Source organism: Miniopterus natalensis, chromosome 14 (genome assembly GCF_054644295.1).
Source record: "Miniopterus natalensis isolate mMinNat1 chromosome 14, mMinNat1.hap1, whole genome shotgun sequence".
Lineage (NCBI taxonomy): Eukaryota > Metazoa > Chordata > Mammalia > Chiroptera > Miniopteridae > Miniopterus > Miniopterus natalensis.
Window position 1 is genome coordinate 40000648 of NC_142094.1, and position 22620 is coordinate 40023267.

The following is a 22620-nucleotide window of genomic DNA, read 5'->3' on the forward strand; positions in this document are numbered from 1 at the left end:
GATAGACAAATGACCAATAAAGATGTACAAATGTCTCAAAGGGCAAACCCCTTAAATCGGTCACAGAAACAGTAGCAAGGAACTCAGGAAATCGAAGAAAGGAAAAGGCCAACCCACACCCTCTCCAGAGAATGAGAGGAGAGAAACTGAGAGAACAGCATGGAGCTCATGACCTGCCTTTGACCTTTCAGAACTGAATTCAGCTTGGTCCAAGGAGAAGCGCAGAGCAAAGGCTTCACCTTTAAGAAATAATACAGGTAAATAGAAGCTAAGGTAACTAATGTTCTTGGAGGTGATGGCATACGTCAGTGAAGTGTAATAGGCCCTTTGTTTCAGAGAGGTTAAAACCTATTAACAGTTCTATCCCGCTGATTCACTGGGGCAGAAAGAATCTGTCCCGATGCCAATGCACGTGCTGGGCCATTAACCACCCCTGCAAGACACCGAGTGTCCTGTTTGACTTTTCTGTATTTTTTCCCTTGTGCCATCCAGAGCCCGGGACATGACATGCTGTGTTGCAAGCAGGTGCCAGAGATGGAAAGTTCATGGAAAAGAAAAAAAGAGGTTCCAGAGAAAGGATCTTTTTCCAGGCTACCAGGTGATAGTTGAAGCTCTAGGATCCTCCCCCTTTAATGGAGGAGAGAGAAGTGGGCCTGGCCAGTGTCATGGGATCTGAATGAGGACCCAAGGATGGTGGCTCTTCCCCAGTGGCCCAATATGCAAACTCAAATGCCTCGGGCTGGGGGGCCAGGCAAGTAATACATCAGAGTGAAAGAGATCGGGTAGGAAAGGTGGGTAGGGAGTAGTGGGGCCTGTGGCAAATGGCAGAGCACCTTTTCCTCCTGATTTCAGCCCATCACCATGCAACTCCATTGATGGTTGCCATGTGGGGTTGCTGGACCAGCATGGCTAGATTTTCCAATTTTCAAGAGAAGCCAGAATTCTGGATATTTATGAGAAACCTGATTTTTAAATGTTGGCAGTAAATTAAAAAATTTAAGTACTACAAAACAAGTAAAACCAGTCTGCAGACCAGATTTGGCCCATGGGCTGACCCCTTAGGACCTTTGGGCTGCTGAATGAATGGAAAAGTCATGCCTCCAGGGGGAACTAGTGTCAGGGATGGCAGGAATTCCTTGGGCAATAGCAGCCCTGGTGCAGGGGATGCTCTAGGGTAATGGAGGACCTGGGAAGCAGAGAGCAAGAAGCAGGAGGAGCGGGACTGAGACTAGATAAAAATCAGAGGTTCAGTGTCAAGGACAGCTGAGGCTCTGCTCTCGCTAGGCCATACAGGCTCACTGACGGACACCAAAGAGAGATATGATGACTAGAACATGGGATGAGATTCCGCTGGCAACTCCCCCACCATTGTCACCTTCTCTCTCTGGACCTCCTTGGAAACCACAAAAATAATGACCTGCAGGTGTCCTGTAAACAGTCTCAGAAGACACGTGACTTTGTCCTATGCATCCGCCACTGGTTAGCATGACAGCGACGAGTGGGGAACGTCATCCCAAATTCCCGCCAGCAGGGCCACCTGCCGCCCCTCAAGTCATGTCTCCGGCTTTCCCAGTCCAGCCCACTTATTACTGTGCAGTGTCTCCATCCCTCACACGGCTTTGCTGTGGGAGGCAGGCTGGCCTTTCTTAACCTCCTCTCTCCAGCCCATTGTTGTTTGTTGTTATTTTCTACTATAGGACAAAGAGAGGCCACAGCCACATTTCTGCCAACACTTATGGGGGCCCACTGGAGGGTCCCCAGAAGGTCTAGAGTTAGATGCAATCTGAGCAGACTGTTCTGAAGTTCCACGAGGCTATCAAGGAAGGGGTAGCCAAAGGCAGTGCTGCTGTCCATCAGCACGCAGCAGACCCCGCGCAGTGAGTCCCCAACCATTCAGGGTTATCGTTGGCAAAAGGACCGAGAAGACGCATTCTTGGCACTCAGGGAGCTTAGAGTCCAGCCCTCCACTTTACAAATAAGGAATGTGAGGTCCCATCAGGTAGAGTGACATGGCCAAAGTCTGCCATACAGTGGGTAACTCTGAAAGGTCGTGGCACTAATTTTGTCCAAAAACAACTTCGTTCATTATCGCGCCCGATAAGAAAATACTTGAATAGTAAATGCATTTGAACCAAAGGTCCATTCTCGGCTATAACAAAATGCACACATCTAAAAGAGGCCAGGGAACACAGAGCAAACGTGCAGCTTTAAGAAAACTACAAATGCTAAGTTCAAAAATGTCAGGGGGTGATTACTTGTTGGACAGATCATCCTTTATTTTGTCAAAAAGGATCCACCACAGGCTCTCTTAAGTCGGGGTGGGAAACATTTTTTTCTGTCTAGGTCGCTAATGCTAGAACGACTGATTGGAGGGCTGCATAAATAACAAGACATTAAGTATGGTTTATTTCATTTCCTTCTGCTTTAGAAATCAACTACTATTTAAATTAGGAACAGGAAACAGACTACCATTCAATAAATACAAACAAAAAACATACGCATTTAAAGGAGAGCAAAAATAGAATCCGATTAAGAAGAACCAAAGCGTGATGCTTGGGGAGGTGGGGCACAATCTTTCTGTTGGCCAAAACTGAGAAGCAAAGATCGGATCCTCAATGGTGCCCATGCCCAGATCTCATGAGGCTATATCCCCAAATTCCATGTATTAGGATGGCTGACAGGAATTCAAAGTATTTTCCCATGAAAATAATATAACTGGCAAAGTGGGTATGAGGTTACCAGGCTTGGCCCCAAGACCAGGTTCACCCAAAAGGAAGCTGCCTCCTTACCTCCACACCTAGGGGGGTCAGTGGCTCACCCATCACCTCTGCAAACCACAGGCTGCTCCATCGTTCATTCTTCTCTGGAAGCAAAGACACAGACCCACCACCTGCTTCCATTTCACTTTGCTTCCTCCTCTTACCTCCTGTGGCTCTGTGGTCAGCCCCCCGATCGACTCACTTTATACTCCTTTCCTTGGAGATCTTTTCCACTCATGGGACTTCCATCGTATCCCTACAGAGACATTCAGTGGGGGACCCTCGAGTTGAGGGATCATGCTGTAGACTTGGGCGTGGTGGCCATGATGGGCCAGGTACAAAAAGGAGAGGCAAAAACAAGAAACACTCACTTTGTGGCCCCTGAGAAGAGAAGCTGGCCTTGCTCCTTTCTCTCCAATTTCTAGTCCAATCCCTAAGAGGCCAGCTCTCTGCTTCTGTCTTAGATGGCTGTGAGAATATATCCCTAAATAATCTATTTTACTTCAGCCATTCTGAATGGGATTCTGTATCTTGAAATGGAAAGAAACCTGTCTAGAACATCAGGTCCAAAGCTCTTGTTTGCCCTGGTTTCTCAAGCTAATCTCCCAATTTTGACCCAGGTTCCCAGGCTCGTGGCCCATGAGGAGGCCTGGGATAAGGGCTCCCTGGATGGATGGATGGATGGATGGATGGATGGATGGATGGATGGATGGATGGATGGATGGATGGATGCCCACAGGTGGTCTCTGTGTGGCTCTGAGTCCCACTGTGGCTCCAAGTGGACTCCTAGCCCAGTGTCTCCAAATTCTGACCAATGCAGTCATAATAAAAATCAACTGAAAGGTGAATTTTCTTTTCCCAACACTTCAAGTTCACAGTGAACTCTGGCTTCCATCCAAGGTATAAGTCAGCCTCTGAATGAGGCCCCAGGGAACAAGATGATAGAATCCTTATGTTGCATTCTTTTTTCCTTCCCAAAGAACAGATGTGCGCTTTATCAGATGCCTCTTTATCATCTCAAATCATCTTACTAAATTGAAAACTTTATGGGCAGAATGACTGCCAGGCCCTTCCCCCTCCTCTCCCAGCTGCCAACTGCTGCTGTGCGCTCAGGCGGCCCCGTGCTCCGTTGGGGGGAATGAAGGGGTTTGAGATCAATGATTGAGGGTTTTAGCAGCACATCTTTGGCCCTGATTTTAATCTGTGGGGTTCTGCTCAATTTCTGACACTTGTCCCCATCTTTTTCTCTCAGGCCAAGCTTCTGGCATGTTGTCCTCCCTTATATCCACTTCCCAGAAGAACCAGGGATCCGTGCCTACAGAACTGGAACTTTCTGTGAGTCCTCTGATGCTATTTGCCAGGGTCCCTGCCCTCACATGAATACTGCTGCCTCCCCGTGGCTCTGCTCTGTCTTCCATCAGGCCCCATGCCCCAGGCTGGCCCCCAACACCAACCCCTGCGTCGGGAACAGCTGTCACTTGGAGACTTCTCTCCAGGGGTGAGTTCTGCCTACTGGACCACACCTCCTCTGGGAGGTTGGTGGTACCCCCAATCAGTGGGGGTTTTGATCCCAGGTCCTGCCCCTCTCCAGCCTGCCCCATTCCTCCAGTATTCCCAAAACATGACCGCAATCACTCCCATCATTAAAACTCCATCTTCTGAATGGCAGAAGAAAAATGGCCACTGCTGTATCCTTGGTGCTGAGCACAGAAGAGGTCCCCAATTAGCATTTGTTACTTGAAAGAAGGAAAGGGGTGGGGGTGACTCACACCTTGAAGTTGGTGTCAGAGGGCCAGCAGAGCTGTGGGCTGGGCACAAGGGGAGAGCGTAGGGCAGTCCAGAGTAGGAATTCAGCATGAGATCAAGTTCTAAACCATGGGAGCCAAAGCAACATGGGCGGGGAGGGGCTGAAACAGAGTGGTCAGCTGGGGGGGCCCCTCTACAAGTCTTTGAAAAAAAGGGCAGAAAGGAACCCTGGAGAAGCAAGCAGGAACACCAGCACTCCCTCTCTGGCTTGGAAAAGTAGAAAAGACCTGAGGACCACATTTCCATCTGGGGCTCTGTACAGATGGCCCAGTAAAGATAAGCTGCTGACCACATGGCCAAAGGATGCCCTTTCCAGACATTCCCTACAGGGTGATCTGGGCTTGCCCAGCCTGAGGGCACCACCCCTGAGAATGAGCCTTTCTTTCATTGCTGGCACCCACTCCGGGCTGGGTTCTGAGGCATCACACATTCAAACAAACAGTCCTAACCCCAACTGGCCTCTTGGGGACACAGAAGAGCAGGGAAACGAGGAGGCCACCACGCACTTCTGAGGCTCATAGCCCATCCACAATCCACAAGTGTCTGTCTGGCACGGTTCATGTGCTTAGCCTGACGCCGGATCTAAAGAGGGAGGGCCAAGACCAAACAAGGACAAATCACAGCTGTTGACAGTCTGGCAGATACGTTAAGGCGCACACTGAATGGTCACCCGAAATAAGAGGGCAAGAGGAGGTTCAGCCTCATCAGTACATGGAACTCATCCCTGTCTTTTACCATCACCTCTCAAAGGCAGGGGTGGGGAGGCTAAGTCTTCACAGCTCAAGGAGACGGGTTAGTGGTGATGCCCGCAGCTGTTTCTAGAAGCAATGGAATACAGAGGCTAAACGCAGGCCTTGGACATCAGAGAGAGTTAAGTCCAAGACATGGAAACACATTTGTAGCTTTGAGGCTCTTGGGTGGGATTGTTTTCAGCAGCCCCATTGACAGGCTGTAGTTTTTCAGCTCCTCCTCCCATGGAGACACTCCCCAAACTTTGTAGCATGGCTTCATCTTTTCATTAATTTTCTTTATTGGCGGTGGGAGTGCAGCTAACTGACAGATGTCCAGGCAAGAACGGGGCAGTGTTGGCTCCCTGTGATATCTTCTACAATGGAGTCCAACTCAGCCGTCTTTTGTTAAAAAGACGAAATCCTGCCATTTGTGACAACATGGATGGATCTTGAGAATATCACACCAAGCAAAATAAATCAGACAGAAAAAGTCAAGGACCATATGATTTCACTCATATATGTGGGATATAAAATTGAAAGCAACAAACGAACAAACAAAAAATACAAATAAACAAAAACTCATAGACACAGACACCAGTATGACAGCTACCAGAGGAAAGGGGGAGGGGAGCAAAGGGCAAAGGGGGTCAAATATATGGGGACGAAAAAAGATCTGACTTTGGGTGGTGAGCACACAATGCAATATACAGATGATGTATCATAAAACTGTATACTTGAAACCTATAAAATTTTATTAACCAATGTCACCCCAGTAAATCGAATTTAAAAATGCGTTGAGAGCAGAGGCATGTTGGGCCTTTGTCAGACCCTCATACCTTGAAAGGCGGGGCCCAGGAACCCGTGTAGTTCATGTGGGCATCTCACGGGTATGCATTAGCCTTTTATGCCTAAATTTAGCCCCTCAATGCTCAACGGCCTTTGTTTCCCCTCTTTTTTCTAACCTGAAACACCACAGCTCAGAACCAGAGCTCAGACTGGCTTGAAAGAAATGAGGCTGTGGTTTCATGCCGCCCTCTGTTAGATGGGGACACTGAGGCCAGGGCAGGGATGCGCCACTTCAGTCATGGCCAGAGCAGGAAAAGGGGCTCTAGGAGCCAGAAAGGGGCTGCCAGATGGAAGGAGCCTCACACGCAGAGCCGAGGCCCAGAGAGGGGAGGCAAGTTATCCAAACTTACGTCTAGGACTCTCTCTTAATGTATTATTTTGAAGTTAGATGCCCAACAGACGCCCAACACAGATGGTAGGAGTTTAGGAAACAAAGGTTTAGAGCAAGGTTGGTTTCTTAAATAGAGATGGACATGGCCCAGTGGCTCAGAATAGACAAGGCGGGGAACATCAGCTTCCATCAGAGCCAATACGTAATTAAAACCATTTCCCCTTTCAGAGTCCTCATTACAGAGGTCAAGAAATCAGATCCACTATCCGGATGGCGTAACTGCAGGATGAGATTTCCTCTCCAGGTTTCCAGACATTTGCAAAGATGGGAGTGTTCAGCATGGTCTTCCTGGACTCTTTAGGGAAGAGACAAACATACGAAAGTCCCAAACATCGACGGCACAGCCTCTGCCGCACATCTGTGTGATCAGAGGAGAGGGCTCAGGGCTCAGCAGTGGGGCTGTCGGGATCTGCACCGTGTGCGCCTGCGTGTGTGCCTGTGTGTGTGTCCCGCTAAGTACTTCCTTCACTACACAGCTAATCCGATTAACAGCTTTAGGAAACTCTGCAATGTTAATTCAAGGGCCCCATTCATAGAACAGCTTGGCCCATGCCTGCCCAGAATTCCCGTTCTGCTCACTGCAAATAGCACGCACACAGAAGGACATTCTCTGCGTGGAGAATGCGCTCCCGCCCCCTTGCCCCTGCGCCCATCCAAGCGGCTGCTGCCTCCTCCCCCGGCAGCTCCCCTGCGGCGGGACAGGCCTGTCCGAAAACGGGGGGAAATTCCAAGCTCAAAATGAGGCTAATTTTAACAGCAGCGTCAGCTCAGGCGGCCTCCCACACCGGTGGCTGTAGGGCCCTGAGTGAGTCCCTGGCTTTCTTTGGGCCTTCATTTCTTTTTCTGTAGAATTGGGGCTGGGAGCACAGGGCAAAGCTGGGACAGAGGCTGGAAGGGAGGACACTCGGGGCTTATACACAGTGTCCTTGTGTCTGGCTGGAGGATGAGGAGAGGGAAGGAAGCTGGATATGCAGGCTGTGGACAAAGTGCGGAGAGCCTGGGGGGTCAGACTAGGGACTGTTTCTGGGAAGTGATTGGGGGCCACCGAAGGGTTTTAAGGAGCATGCTTTGTATTAGTTTCCTGGGCTGCCAACCTGGGTACGAGGTCTTTGCTCACCTCTGGTCAGGAAGAGTCCAGCCACTTTCTGGCGATGGCGACAGAGTGCTCACACGCACCTCCATCGTTCTCTGTTCTTTCTAACCGGCAACCTGGCGGACAGGTCGGTACGGGGAGATCACACGGCCTGAGAGAGGAGAGGCCTGGGCTCTGCCACTGAGTTTGGGACATTGGGCTCTTCTAGGAAATGAGGCCAAGGAGGTCCCTTCTAGTGCAATGATACTGTTTCATTCTGCAGCCGGGAAAGTAGCTCCAAGTTCACAGGATGAACCGGGGAAAGGAGGCCTCTTGGGCTGCACCGCATCCCAGCCCCTCCAGAGGTTCACCTTTGAGCCCCCTCAAAACCAACCAAACAAACAAACAAAAAACCAAGGAACCTCCCAAAGCTTGGAAATGAGATAACCTATGCCTAAGAAGACATCCTTTCAAACACTTAGAAGTACAAAGTGGGGATAAAGACATGACTCCTTTTTAATTTATTTTTTGAATCAAAGCAAGTGTTTAAAGGTTTGTGCACACCGTCCACAGTAGTAGTTTCTAACAGGAAGGAACATTGCAGAGAAAAAGGGAAACAGCCTTCATGCCCATTTGTACGGGATTAGCTTGACGAATTGTGGCCTAGTTGTACATTAGATGCAATAGACCCCAACGTACCACACAAGATGTCCATTGGGTGTGTTAAGTGAAAGATGCGGGTTACACAAGATGTGGTGAAAAAATCCCTTCACATGGGTGGAATGCAGGAGGGCTGGAAGAGATCCAGCAAACAGATAATGACCGGGATCTCTGGGGCTAGCATAACAGGGGATTTTCACTTTCTACAGTGTGAACTATTGGACTTTTTTTTTTTTTTTTAACAACTGGCAGTATTCGTTTAATCAGCAAAAACAATCAAAATATTCCCATTCTGAAAATAAAATAACTATTCTAGATAGATGCAAAGTACTTTTGGCCCTCTGAGAAAAGTAATCAGGATAAAAATTACCTTACCAGAAAAACACACTGGGGAGAGAACATATATATATATCAAGCTCGGGAAGGAAGAAACACCAGGAAGGTACATGTTTCAAAGGCCTCAGGCCCAAGCCCCCAGTGCTCTAATTCTATTTTTAAGTAGTAATGCAAAAACAACAAAAACCTTTAGAATAATTTTAAGCACATAAAGATTACAATCCGGTGGACTTCCGTAGGCCTCCAGGTAAGAACGTGGGTAGCACTATGATTAGTTGGAGTGGTAGGATCATGAACAGTGAGTGATTCTACCTCTTCTTTCTGTTAGAGCTATTAAAAATAAAGTTTCTGACACTGTTTGTACACTTAAGATATGTTAAGAGGGTAAATCTCACATTGTGCTCTTACCACAATAATTTTTTTTAAAGCCTCGAGAAAAAGAAAAAGAGGGTGGGAGGAAGAGGCTCTGGGGGGTCTCAGGTAACAGAGACAGTGTAGCATCAGGCATATCTGAGCTTAAGTCACCAAATAACAAGCCATCGTCAACCACACCAGCCCATCAGCCCCATAGCTCAGCCCCCCATGCTGCTTCTGAGAAGCCAATTCCACAGAGCTGGGGTGTCTAAGCCCAATGGGCAGGCAGGTGAGGAGCCCTCAAGAGATCAGTTCCATTACTAGTCACCCCGAGGTGGAGGCAAGGAAGGAGAGTGGGAGACAGTAACCCAAGTCTGAAGCTCACCTGGGTTTCCTGGCCCCAGGAGACTTCCACCTGAGTTGTCAGCCAAACAAGTGCAGGATACCCCAGGGGCAAACGTTGCCAGTGCCGATCATTATTAGCATCATCAGACATGCCCTAAATGTATCCCATCCAGAATCCTCTCCAGGTGTGAAGTGCTGGACCCCGAGGCCAGAGTCCCAAGAACCTACACTGAACTCAAGTCTGAACCCACTGAGCTCAAACCTGAGCACGCAGAAAAACAGGCAAATGAGATTTTCTTAGAAGGATCAGCACACTTGGAGGCGCCAGCTCCACAGCCTCTGGTTCTCCACAGATGGGTACTGACTGACAGGTCAAATACTGATGCCTCGTGGTCCACATCTACCCTGATGAGTCCCTGGCCCCTCCCTCTGGGGCAGGGGAAGGGGGGATGCAGTACTTACCGGTTCGATGTCCCGTTTCCTCCACTGACGGCTTGACCCAGTCTTGGGTCTTGTCGATATGAAACAACTTCAGGTCTTCTTCATCTAAAGCAATGTCTCCCCAAAAGACAGCTGGGGAGAAAAAAACATAAATGAGTCAATTTAAGTGGAGGTCAAGAAATGGATTTACTGAGCCCACTAAATGCCAGGGAGGGGAAGGGATAATATGAAGCCGGAGGGATGGGGGAGACAGTATTTTCTGTAACACTATACAACTAATAATGGATTTCCCATCTGCGTCGCTTCTTTTCCTTTTCTTATTCCCATTTTACAGATGAAGAAACTGAGACTCAGAGAAGGGAATGACTCACTCAAATCACAAAGCCAGCAAGTGGTAGAGCCAGAATCCAAAAACTGGGCTCTTTCCAGTCCCCCAAACTGCCTTCCTCAGCTTGTGGCATCTACTCAGCTTCCCAAGTTCTGCCAGTTTCTAAAGCGTCCCCGGCACAGGCTCTAGTTATACACACACATATTTCATACAGGAAATTCCATTTAATACACACTAAGGAAAGTCGTCACATGAGATGCTGTGTGTGCCTCGTGGTTAAGAGTGAACGTTGAGCTTGTGTACACTTGGGCAATGAACTTAACACCTCTGTGCCTTGGTTCCCTCATCCTTCAAATGGGCATAAACAATAATATCTTCCCCACAGGGTTCCTGGGAGCATCAACTGAGATAATATGAGTAAGTGCTTATTAGCACAAGGCTGGCACCTGGCACCATTCAGTAAGTAGAAGACAGTAGCCAAGCTGCATCCTCCAGACATGGAGATCCTTGACAATGGCCTACACTAATGGTGATGTGCAGTGAGGCCAAGAGATGTTCTGACAGTTATGATCCCCATGGGGGTCACTGACTTATAGACAGCGCCCAACTCAAGGCAGTCCTTACCCACAGTAACAAAAAGAGGGTGCGAGCCTGGCTCTCCTCTGGGAGCACACACTGGAAGACCACATGGCCTGCCACTGGACACCATCCCATCTCAGGTCCCAGAGAGCCCCCTGCCACATCCAACCTGGTCTCCTACCCTGTGGTCCTGAAGGCTCCCACACTCTGCCCTTCTGTCCCACAGATCCTGTCTCAGGATCCCAAAGATAGTTCCTGTGGGTCTCCCTCAAGAACACAGGCCAAGGAAGCTGCCTGCCGTTACCTAGAAACGATGCCTCCCATAAAATGATTCCTCAGCACTGCTCTGGGCCTTGGAAGCCACCCAACATCAAGCTCAGACCTACAGGCTTTAAACCAGAGTGGCAGGCACCCCAGGACAGAGGTCCAGAAACAGGATGGCATCTGAAGTTCTACCCCCACCCTATCCATAGGTATCAGTATATTGTGTAGGGAGGCTAAGTGATTTGTTCCAGGTCACTTAGCAAGTAATTTGGCAGGGCCAAGACTCAAGCCCAGGGAAATTCTCATCACGCTCTGGTCCGAACTACCAGAGCAGAATTTGTGCACATGCATCTAGGAGCCAGGGGTGGAAAACCTCACACCAAAGGGGGTGGAAACTGGCTTTTGACATTCTAAATAAGCCTGAGGCAATGGTGGGGGGCCAGTACCCCAGACTCCGGCCACAACGTGCTCTTCCTAACAAAATTCCTTCAAGGATCTCCACCAATGCACTGTAGGGGAATTTGAGAAAGCTCAGGAGCCTGCTTGGAGTGACACACCCAGGTGGTGTCATTATGGGATTCCCCAGATGTCACAACTTTATGTCAGCGCCGTATCTACTGGGGCTTTATGGCTCCTCCTCTGGGAAAAAGGCATGGCACATGGCAGACTGCAGAAGGAAGGCAGGAAGGAAGCATTTGTTGAGCCAAGCACGCAGGAAGGGCTCTGTTTGCAACCTAAGAGATGGCAGAGATGCCACCAGTGCCTCTGGGCAGCTCACATCCTGAGAGGGCAGGCTCCAGCTGCAGCGCAGGGATTTCGAAGGCGGCATCGTGGAGTTACGGAGGAAGCCCATTTCTGAAACAGCCTCCCCCTCAGCCAGAGAAAACCTGTCTCCTCCCGACAGTTGCTGAGCCCTCTCCTGAATGGTCTGGAGGGTGCTACTGTTTCAGAGGGGTCTCAGGAGGGTCTATCACACCCGAGCCATCCTTAGACATGAGGCTGCACTCTAAAAAACCAGCCATTCTACTTGGACTTCTCTATGGAATCATCACAACTGAAGATAATTAATATTCAAGTTTAACTTCTACCTTTGCAGTTTATGAAGGCAAGGACGCATCTACCTGGCCTATTACTGTCCTATCCCAGCACAGGGCACACTGAAGAGGCACAGGAAAATTTTGATGAATAAATGCCTGAGGAAGCTCTGGAGGCCACAGGGGACTGTCTTCTGCCCTGGGTCTCTCTCTACCCTCGGGCGGAATCTGAGACCCAGCAGAGCTTCTTGGCCCTTCTTTAGGGGTTGGTTAGTTACACCCCCACAGAAAGGAGTGTATGTGATCCTGTAGGGATGGTCATTCTGTTCAACAGACTGAGATCATGTCAAGAAATGAGGACAGGCCCGGCCAGTGTGGCTCAGTGCTGGAGCATCGACCTATGAATCTGGAGGTCAGGGTTCAATTCCCTGTCAGGGCACATGCCCGGGTTTCAGGCTTGATCCCCAGTAGGGGCCGTGCAGGAGGCAGCTGATCAATAACGACTCTCTCATCACTAACGTTTCTATCTCTCTCCCCCTCTCCGTTCCTCTCTCTGAAATCAATAAAGATATATTTAAAAAAAAATGCTTGTTGAGTGGCTGGATGTTCTTCAACTCCAGAGTTGAACAGTAACAATAGTAATAGCAAATGTTCTTTGAGCTCTTATTAGAGGAAATTTAATTTAGCTAAAGAAAATAAGAAAGCTATATTTTCTTTCCTGTGTGGGTAGTAAGCAGGTAATGCTTTACCTTTCTATGATTTTAACTGGTTAATACCACAGTGTTTGTGAGATCATAGCAGTGGTCTCCAAACATTAGTGTTCAGACTCGAACTCCCCCTCCCCAAGTCCCCACCAGAAGAAGTAGGGAGCTTATGTTTTAAACAAGCATCTCAAGTGAATCTGAACCAGAGATTTCCTGAGCCACATTTTGAGAAATACTAATCTAGAGAACAGGAAGCACATAATCAGCACAGCCACTCACCCCAGGGCCCCAGGAAGAGGGCACCTCAACAAGAGGAGGAAGACTTTTTTGATCACATCATAAAATACTGAGTATGGAAAATTTTTCTCCGAAACAGCGTTGCCTTTGGTGCTTAGTTAAATCATGGCCCCAGTCTGTGCTGCTTGGAGGTAGAGATGTTCAGGTGCTTTGTAAGGTCTTTTCCCTCCAGACACCCCTGGTCCTTTGCCCAGACCTGAGTTACATCTCCGACGTCAGTCTGCTGGTGTCACTTGTTAGGTGTCCATCTCCCCCACTCCACTGGGAAAAGACAGTGCAGATCCTCAAGGGCAGAATGAAGTCTTTTCATCCTTGTGCCTGCCTCCCTCCACCCTAATTCCCAGAAAGTAGCTCAAAAAAATATTTGTCAAGTGAATGGATGAACAAATGAATGAATGATTGAATGAATGGACAGATATTATTCGAAGCTTGAGTGCTAATAACAATAATAAAAGCAAACGTTCTTCCGGTGCATATCAAATCCGGGGATTGCATAAGACCTCACATACATTATCTTATGTAATTCTTACGGAACCCAAGCAGGTATTTTTATTCCCATAAATGGAGGGACGTAGAGGTTACTAACTTGCTCCACACAGTAGAGGAGAGGAGATCACCAGTAGACCGTCTTTGGTCATTGTGATCACGTAGTCAGACAGAACTATGAGAGATCTCTCGAAGTCAGATGTCATTAATATTGAGAAGAACTGTGGCCCTAGCCACAAAATGAAAATAATCCAGTCTTTCTTCACATTTAAATATCCATGGAGCTAGATGGGAAAGCATTTCAAACTTTTAAAAGCAGAAGAAATGCAAAACTGGATCAAGTGCTGTTGCAGCCCAGGGGCATGCGGGACAGAAGAAAAGAATCAGATGACGTGTAACTTGAATCTGAGGACCCCCCCCACCCCCCACCCCCTCCACCCCCCACCCTGCTCTGGCCATGAGACCACCCCAATGGGGCATCAACAGAGCAACTCGGAACAGGATTCACACTATATACCAAAATAAATTCCAAATAAATAAAAAACATAAAAAGTTAAAAGTTAAATCAATAAATTGGTCAAACAATATTTAGAATTCATCGAGCTAAGTCTATATATTCAAAACACACAGCTACTGAATTCTTACCAAAAGGCAAAACATGGCCCAGGGCAGCCTCCAAAGAGAAAGCTTTTAAAGGATTCTAAGTAACTTTCTTCTCCCACCACCACCCCCTTGCTGTTGGAAGTGTAATCTCCAGATGAACGGCATCAACATCGTCTTGGGGCTTAACACAAATACAGAACCACAGGGGCCACCCCAGACCTGCTGAATCAGAAGGTGCATGTGAACAAGATCCCGAGGAGAACGTGCACACACTCAAGTCTGAGAAGCGCTGACTCACAGCACCAGAGACGCTGCCTCTATCAGCTGTGGCCCTGGGGTCATGGGCGCCTCTGCACCTCTTTTATACTGGTCATGCCTGTAAGCAGGATAATTCTTCACAGGAATGTAGGCCTTCCATGGATAGGCCATAGGAAGCATCAAAAATGCACATCAATGAAAATGCTATCTGCTGCAGCTTTGGCCAACCCCACTGGGCTCTGTTTCCTGGCACCAGAGATGAAGAGGCTGACACAGCTCAAGGATACCCTTCCCGCCTTCCCAATCCTTCCTGGCCACAGCCCTTGCTCCAGCGCAGGGCTCACTCCAAAACCAACAGAGACCTGAATTTATCCCATGGGAGTGACCTCCAGCAGGTACTCACCTTACCTCGTCCCACCTCTACCAATGGGCTATTGCCTGATCTTCATTTCAACACAACTTGGGCTTGCAGGTGCTTTATTTTTCAATCAGCTTCCCACTTACAGACCTGATCACAAATGTTGCACGGAAGAGCTGCTTCCGGAACACGAAGGGCCCAAATTCAAGCAGTGTGGAACCACAGGCATAGTCTGTACTGGGGAAAAGGGAGCTTGGATGCTGTGTGTGACACTGGGCCAGTAACTTGTCCTTTTCGTGGCCTTTTCTTCACACATTTGATGAAGCAGCTGAACCAGCACAGTGTTTTTCAAGCATGGTCCACAAACCACTTGTGTTAGAAGCACCTAAGGAGAGGGTTGATATAAAGATCCCCAGGCTCCAACCCAGATTTATGATATCAGAATCTTTGGGGACAGGGCCCAGAAATAGGCATGTTAAGTTCATGTTAAATTCAACCCCAGCCCTCTGCCCAGGTGACTCATACACACTGAAGTTTGGAGACCTTGGATTCCATGGTCTCTGGGTCTCTGAGGGCTCTGCAGCTCTAAGGTTTGATTTCTCCACAGTTTCTATTAGTGAAGTGTAGAGTATCCATCCAGGGCCTGCTGTTGGTCCACCCCGATAACAAGCCACTCAGGAAGGACCTTGCTAATGTTCCAGGAGATAGTCACCTAGAGATAGGCCGGGATTATTGGAGGAACTAAATATGGAGCACTCGAACCACTGGCATTCCTCTCGGGAAACAGGCTGAGGAGGGGCGGAGGGGCAGAGGCCGGGAGAGTTCCAGGGAAATCCTCCCCAGAGACACATTTAGTTCACTTCAAGTTTCCAGCAGAGGGATTTAACAGGTTTAAAGCAGTTTTCTGTGAATCTTTGTCAAGGGAGTGTATGTACAAACAAACAGGGAGGGTTTTTTTTTAGTAAAAAGTTAATCGGCTTAAAGTGTGCAACTAAATAAGCAAAGCTTACGTTAAAGTGACCCACAGAGAAAGGACCCCATGGAAATAAAGTTCTAGGAAATACAATATGGCCTCTATGTTCTTTTGTAGTTTCACGCTATAAATATTCATGGGGTGGCGTTAATGGGGTCCACAGCTCTATGCAACCACAATAGTTTTTTTGTTTAATTCTCAGGACCATGAACTTTGAAACCATGAACCTAAATTTCAGAACTCTGCATTCAGGCGCGTTTGCAGAGCAGGAGGGGGGACAGGTTCAGGCTGGCAGAGGACAGAGGAGAGGAAACGGGGCGAGATGTGAATCATGCCTCCTGGAACTTTTGGTTGAGATTAAAGAGTGGGATCTGTTTACTATGGGAGGCCTCCTGTCTCCAAGGTCTCCAGCTGCTCCATCCTGGGGACATGGCCTTCATAGGGATAGATAGCTTAGTTTCTCAAGCACAGGGCAGATTGGAGTAGGGAGCTGGAAATATTTTAACAGAATTAAAAGCCATCTAAGCAATGTCCTTATTTTTCATATGAAGAAACTGAGGTCCAAGAAGGCTAAATGACTTGTTCAAGCACCAAGAAGCCTTATCTACTGACTCTAAACCAGTGCTCTTCCCCTACAGCAGGGATGGTGGATATGAACCATGTGCCCTCACTTACCCCTGTCGCCAAGGCAGGTATCCCTAATGGATCATGCTCCCCCCCCACACACACACACACTGAACCTGAACACAGTCTTCAAATCCATCTCAACACAGCGCTACAGAGCGCCAGCACAAATTGATAGCAACGGCAAATGAGTCGGGACCTGTTTGCTCTCTATGCCCTACACCATGCTGGCAATGTCTATAACCCATTGCCCATTTGTCCCAGCTAAGGATTTTCTACTGAAAACCACTTAAAGCCTGAAGTCGGGTCCAAGAGTGCACACCAGAAACATAATAGGACCTGAGAAGCTCATAGGTCAATCAGGACCTAGGAGAGCGCCTCACACAGATGGGTGTGCCATCGCAGCTCCGCTCTGAAAGCTGATTCCACCTCAAGAGAACCTCCAGCCCTGCCTTCCACCTTGGCTGGCATCATCCTGTCTTACAGATGAGTCAAGAGGGTCTGGCTGGTGCCTGGGCTGGTGGCCATCTTACTCAAGGAAGGCAAATGTGCCTCCCACCTTGATTCTCCATCTATATCACAATAAGGTTGCATTAATATATTTCAGAGCATGTCACTGCTCAGCTTTCCAAGCAGGACTCCCTTAGCTTAAGAAATACCTACTCAGATAATTTCCCAGGAAAAAAAGATTACCCACCAGATCGTCATGAGCAGCATGCCTATTTAAGTCTTACAGCTCCAAATAGGCTTCATCTCACGTGCCAACCCCACTCAACTGGTGATGCTTCTGTGCGCACTTCTTGATCCCATAGGCAAGAGAGCCATAATCATTTAGCCATGTCTGCCACTGGCACAGAAGAGGAGTGGCATCAAAGGTGCCACACACTTGCTATTTACTAATGTATGTTGTAAAGACACTAAAAATGTTTTCATCCCTGTAAATGAGTATGTTGGCAAGGCCTATGCTAAGATTAAAGTTACTCTTTTTATACTTACTCTCCACCCTCCTGCTCTGTGCCCAGGAAGGCTGAGCCTGTGGCCACACCCTCCACTTCCCTCCTGCTTCTGGTTGCGGTCAACCTGGGGGAGACTCTGGCAGACCAGACAGAGGAGGAGAGGCTGGCATTTCTCCCCTGCTTTGGTGCTGTGTCTGGGGCAGTAGCCGCATCCCTCCGCCACTGCCCCCCTGCACAGTTCCAGCTCCTGTGACACTCCGCTGTGCCTTCAGCCACAGGAACAGCTTGCTAGTCTCTTGTTTGTTCCCATAACCCTGCCTCTGTAAAGAGTCCCGGCCTTAGGTTTCTTCATCTGAAACATCTGGGGTAAAGTCTGTTTCCTGCTGGGATCCTGGCTCAAATAGCTGTTCTGAGAAAATCCTTCCATTATTTTCATAGCTAAATAGAATGATGGGATCTTGACGGGTAAAGTGAGTGGCTACTTTGGCCTAAGATGACACTTCACTGCTTAATTCCAGCAGAATGTGACTCATTGCTCTCTCACACCTGCTGCATTCCCGAAGCCTGAGCTCACATGGCCTCCACTCAGTAATGGAGAGAAGGGTGCAGTTTAGGTCCAGAAGCTTCTTGTGCTCTAATTTTGCATCTCCTATGCCTGATTGCAGGCCCAGGCACATCTCATAAGCCCTAATATGTCCACTGTGGAATGACCTCTCATAGAGCCGTTGGTTACCAGTGACTCATTCTGAAGATGAAGGCCCACTGGAGACCCTAAGCAGTGCAGAGAGTGGAAAGACATACCAGGTGGAGAGCAAAGGAGACCTGGGATCTACCTCCAGCCAGGCCAGCTGCTACCCACATGACCCTGGATAAGTAACTGCCCCTCCCAGGCCCTCAGGGTTCTCATAGGAAACATAAAAAACTTAAATAATCCCAAGGGGTTCTTTCAGCTCTAACGTTCTACAGACTCCCAGACAGCTATCTATGACCACGTGACTAAGTTCTGGCCAATGAGATGAAAGCTGAAGTAACAATGGCATTTCCTGGGAAACTTCTTCTCGCCTATTCTTTGCCCCCTTTTCTTTTCCATACCTTCCATGTCTAGACTGCGTCTGTGATGGCTTAAGCTCCGGTTGCCATCCTGGACCATGAGGACCTAAACTGCACCCTTCTCTCCATTCCTGAGGGGGTGCCATGCGAGCTCAGGCTGCGGGGATGCAGCAGGCCTCAGCCTAGGGTCCTTGAAGGAGACTGGATCTTCTGGAGCTGAGCGGCCACATGGGGCCTCCGCTGCCCACTCCAGACTGACGTGAGGAAGAAACGTCTAGCCTGTTTAAGCCAATGTTCCAGCTATTGCCTATCGGTTCTAAATCTACTCTTCTTAGCCACTCTTTGTGATGCTGAGGCTGGACCCTAGAAACATCTCCCCTTTGCCAGTCAGCACACTAGGCTCTGTCAACAGAGGGCACTAGAGAGGGGACACGGCAAGAGGAAGGGCCTTCTCGCATTGGTCCTGCTGGTCTCATCTTCCTCACTCCTACGGAGAGGCTGCCAGCAGTGTTCAGGAGACCCAGTGGCACCCCCCTTCAAAGTTTGGCCAATACTCCAGTGGGCAATTCCCAGCTCGTCAGCCTTTTTCTGCAGCATCTCGGTGAACTTCAGCCTCCACTGGGCCACAGCCACACCTTCTCCTGTGAAATTAGAATTTCAGCCCAGTTGGGGGGGGGGAATGACCTCTTCCATGTTTATGCCTTCCCTAGTAGTTGCTCCCTCCATCTGCTATTTCTGTTGTCTTTAGAGTTCTCCTGCCACCTTTAGTAATCAATCCCCTTTTGCTAGTTAATAACCCTTTATATTAAAATTTCAAATTACTGGTGTGGTTTCAGTCTCCCAACTGGACTCTAATGGACACAGCCAATTAACTTGGGTCCGTTACTAGCAATTTAACCTCAGCTTAACTGATACGGCCCTGCAATCATCTACATGGAAAAAGTGAATAGGTTGGTACTGAAGAAGCTTTCTGCTTTGTCAAAATCTCTCCAAAATTCATTGGTGACAAAATGGCAAACATGACAAGCAAAAAGTTAAAGTCCTTAATATTTAAGAGTTCCTACAAAAATGTTTAAAAATGAACACCTAATTAGAAAACAAAAGGGGAGGAAGCACACAAACAGGACATGGACACATCAAAAGAAATACAAATGGTCAAAACATATTTTTAAAAGTTCAAACTCATTTGAAAAAGAAATACAATTACAATGTAAATACGAATTAAAGAAATAGCAAAACGTTTTTCTCTTATTAAACCAGTCAAGACTTTAAAAACTAGAATGCAAAATGTTAATCTTAATGAGAGCGCAAAGGAACAACAAAAATTTGAAGGGCACTTTAAAAAGGAGAATCAAAAACCCTGAAAGCATCTATACTTTTGACCCAGCAATTCTATGTGTAGGAAATTTTTCTAAAGAAATAATTTTAAATGTACATCAAAATCTAGCAACAAGGATGACTCCAAAATCAGTTTGTAAAAGTAAAAGAAAATGATTGGGAAAACAATCAGTCCAACAATAGGGGACTGATTAAATAAATTATGATGCCTCTATAGAATGGTGTACAAAGGAACTAAAACTGATGTTATACATTTATTATACAAGCACCTTTATTGTCCTAGAAAGAGGTTCATAGTACTAAGTGAAAGAAACACAAACAGGTTCAAAGTGGTACATACAGCATTTTAAAAACATAAACATGCATAAACAATTTGGGAAGAAGACACAACAAAATGTTAACAATTACTTCTAAGCAATGGAATTACTGGAAATTTTTACTCTTGCTCTCTGTATTTTCTACCTGTCCTCCAGCAGGCGTGTCTTAGCTGTGTAATTTTTAAATATTGTTTTAAGTTAAAAAAATAACCTCCCTTTTCTGCCCATCTCAAGGGCACCCCAGTGCTTGCTGAGCATGTCTGGATGAACTCATTCATGTTTCAAGGATGACTCTGCGACACAGCTCAGCTTGGTACCTCCGCCACACAGAGGAATGTCTCTCCCATCTTCCCTTCCCTTCCCTTCCCTTCCCTTCCCTTCCCTTCCCTTCCCTTCCCTTCCCTTCCCTTCCCTTCCCTTCCCTTCCCTTCCCTTCCCTTCCCTTCCCTTCCCTTCCCTTCCCTTCCCTTCCCTTCCCTTCCCTTCCCTTCCCTTCCCTTCCCTTCCCTTCCCTTCCCAAGGCCATACTCCAAGTCTGGTCCTCATGCTCCCAGGCCTAGGACGCCTGGTGGTCCTCCTACTTCCTGCCTCTACAAATCCTAAGCATCGTAGGTCTTCATTATGATAGTCCTCTGCTTAAAAACCATCACTAGTTCCCCCATTTCTTCAGGGATGTTTCAAATATGCACTGTTCCAAGCCTCTTTACTACTCTGCAGAGTAAACCAAAGTAGCCCTCCAGCTCCAGACACATCACAAGTAGTCCTGCTGCCTCACTTTGACTCACACTGTTTCTTCGACCTGAAATGCCTTCCCCCGCATCCCACCTTCTCCATATCCCTTCCATCATCCTTCTAGGACAAGCCCATGGTTTACCGGCCCCCTCACCAGGAAGCCTCCTTGATTGTCTTACTGTGATTGCTACCTTTTCTGAGTCCCTATGTGATCTCATTTGCTCAGTTTTTCACTAGACAAATATTAGTTGAGCATCCACCACGTACCAGGCACTATGCTGGTGACTGGAAAACCAAATTAGTTTAGTTTCTCCCCCTTGGAGTTTGCTGTCTGATGTGGTGACAGACATTGAGTAAGTAATCACACCAGTGCCTGGACCCAGTTATGGGCTGTAAAAGATGCCATGCAGGGAGACAAAGGTGATGAGAAGGGGCCTGGTTGCAATGAGGGCCTGCACTGGCCTCAGGGGGAAAGGGGGTGAAAGCTGAGTCCTGGGGCATGAGCTGGAGTTGACCAGGCGGACAGTCCGGAGGCCGTTCCAGGCAGGAGGAAGGGCCTGTGGGAGGTGGCGCATGGCAGGTAAGGGGGGAGGCTGGATGAATAGGAGGGACCAGGTCTGCTGACTGCTCCCATCCCAAGCGCAACGGGGAGTCATGAATGGGTCCTAAGCAGGTTGGATTTTGCAAACATGATCAGATGTAAGTCTCAAAAAGATCACTCTGCCTGCAGCATGGAAACCAGGCTGCAGGAGGGAAGAGGGGTCAGACACTTGCAGGAGAGCACATAAGGGTTGGTGGGGGCTTGGGCCAAACAGGGGCAGTGAAGATAGAGAGAAGTAGATTTCGGAAGCAGAATTGGCACTTGAGTCCACCTGAGTTGGACTGCATGAGACGGGGAGGAAGAGACACTTGTCCAGGACGATGCTTGGGTTTCTGTTTTAAGCACCTAGGTGGACTCGGGTACCACCTGCTACCTGTCACCATGGAACCCAGGCCTCAGTGAGCCACTGCAGACTCTGAGCCCAGAAGAAGAGCAGGGGAAACTAGTGCCAGTTCAGCAGAAAGGAGAACTGACCCAGGGACATGAAAAAGAGTTAAGGAGGGAGGCAGTCCGCTCCTGTGGGAAACTAGCTCACTCAAGACTCGCATCAATTCAAGGCCAGTAACCCAGGTGGGAGGAAGGGGAGGAAGCTCGGTGCAAATTGCAGGATGAGCTGGGAGATAAGTGGCCCAGCTGGTGGAGCAGGCAAAGACTCGGTGGGCGAACATCAACACTTGATCAAGTGCTCGTGCAGACGAGCCTGAGAATATTTATTGGTGATTGACAGAAGTAGTTAGAGGGTGGTGTGATCACAGATAGGTCTGTAACCAATTGGCAGGAAAGCTTGGTTCCTGTTGCTATGTTTGCATCCAGGCATAACTGTGTTATGCGCAGCTAAGAGGATACCCTGAGAAACCTGCTTATATGCACTTGGTTTATCTGTCAACCTCTCCCACTTCATGGATGAGAGCGAATGAGCGGTGGAGCAATAAATTATCACTTGCCACAAGCTATGGATCCCAAGAGAACTCTCCGCAGCCCTGAGAGGGGGAGATAAGCACACACAGGCCCCGGAGAGATTGTCACTTATAGAGAAATTCTTAAATGGGGAACAAAAATAGGGGTAATAATAATACTAGCAAGGAGAAGTAAGAATTAAAGGTTGCTTGCTAAACACTTCATGTTTACTGCCCCAATTCAACCTCAAACAAACCTATGTGATGGGTTTAATATCATTCCCATATTCCAGATGAGTAAACGGAGGCAAAGAGGTTAAGAAACTTAGTCAAAACCACGCAGATAGTGAGGGCAGACAGGCTTCACACGCCACAGGCTGCCTGATGCCAAAAACAGCCCCTTAAGCAGGGTGTTCCACTGCTTCTGCTCCATCACCCAGGCTGCTGCCCACCCAGAGCCCCCTCAGGAAACGTGGGCCAG

The 22620-nt window shown here is 48.1% G+C and overlaps 1 protein-coding gene across 1 annotated transcript in view; it reads right to left on the reverse strand.

The window, feature by feature from the left end:
* TLL2 (tolloid like 2) overlaps positions 1-22620 on the reverse strand; it is a 98548-nt gene that overhangs the window by 69172 nt on the left and 6756 nt on the right. Inside the window, exon 2 of the mRNA XM_087824154.1 lies at positions 9763-9873. Coding sequence (XP_087680280.1) covers positions 9763-9873 — 111 coding nt within the window. The remainder of the gene's footprint in view (positions 1-9762; positions 9874-22620) is intronic.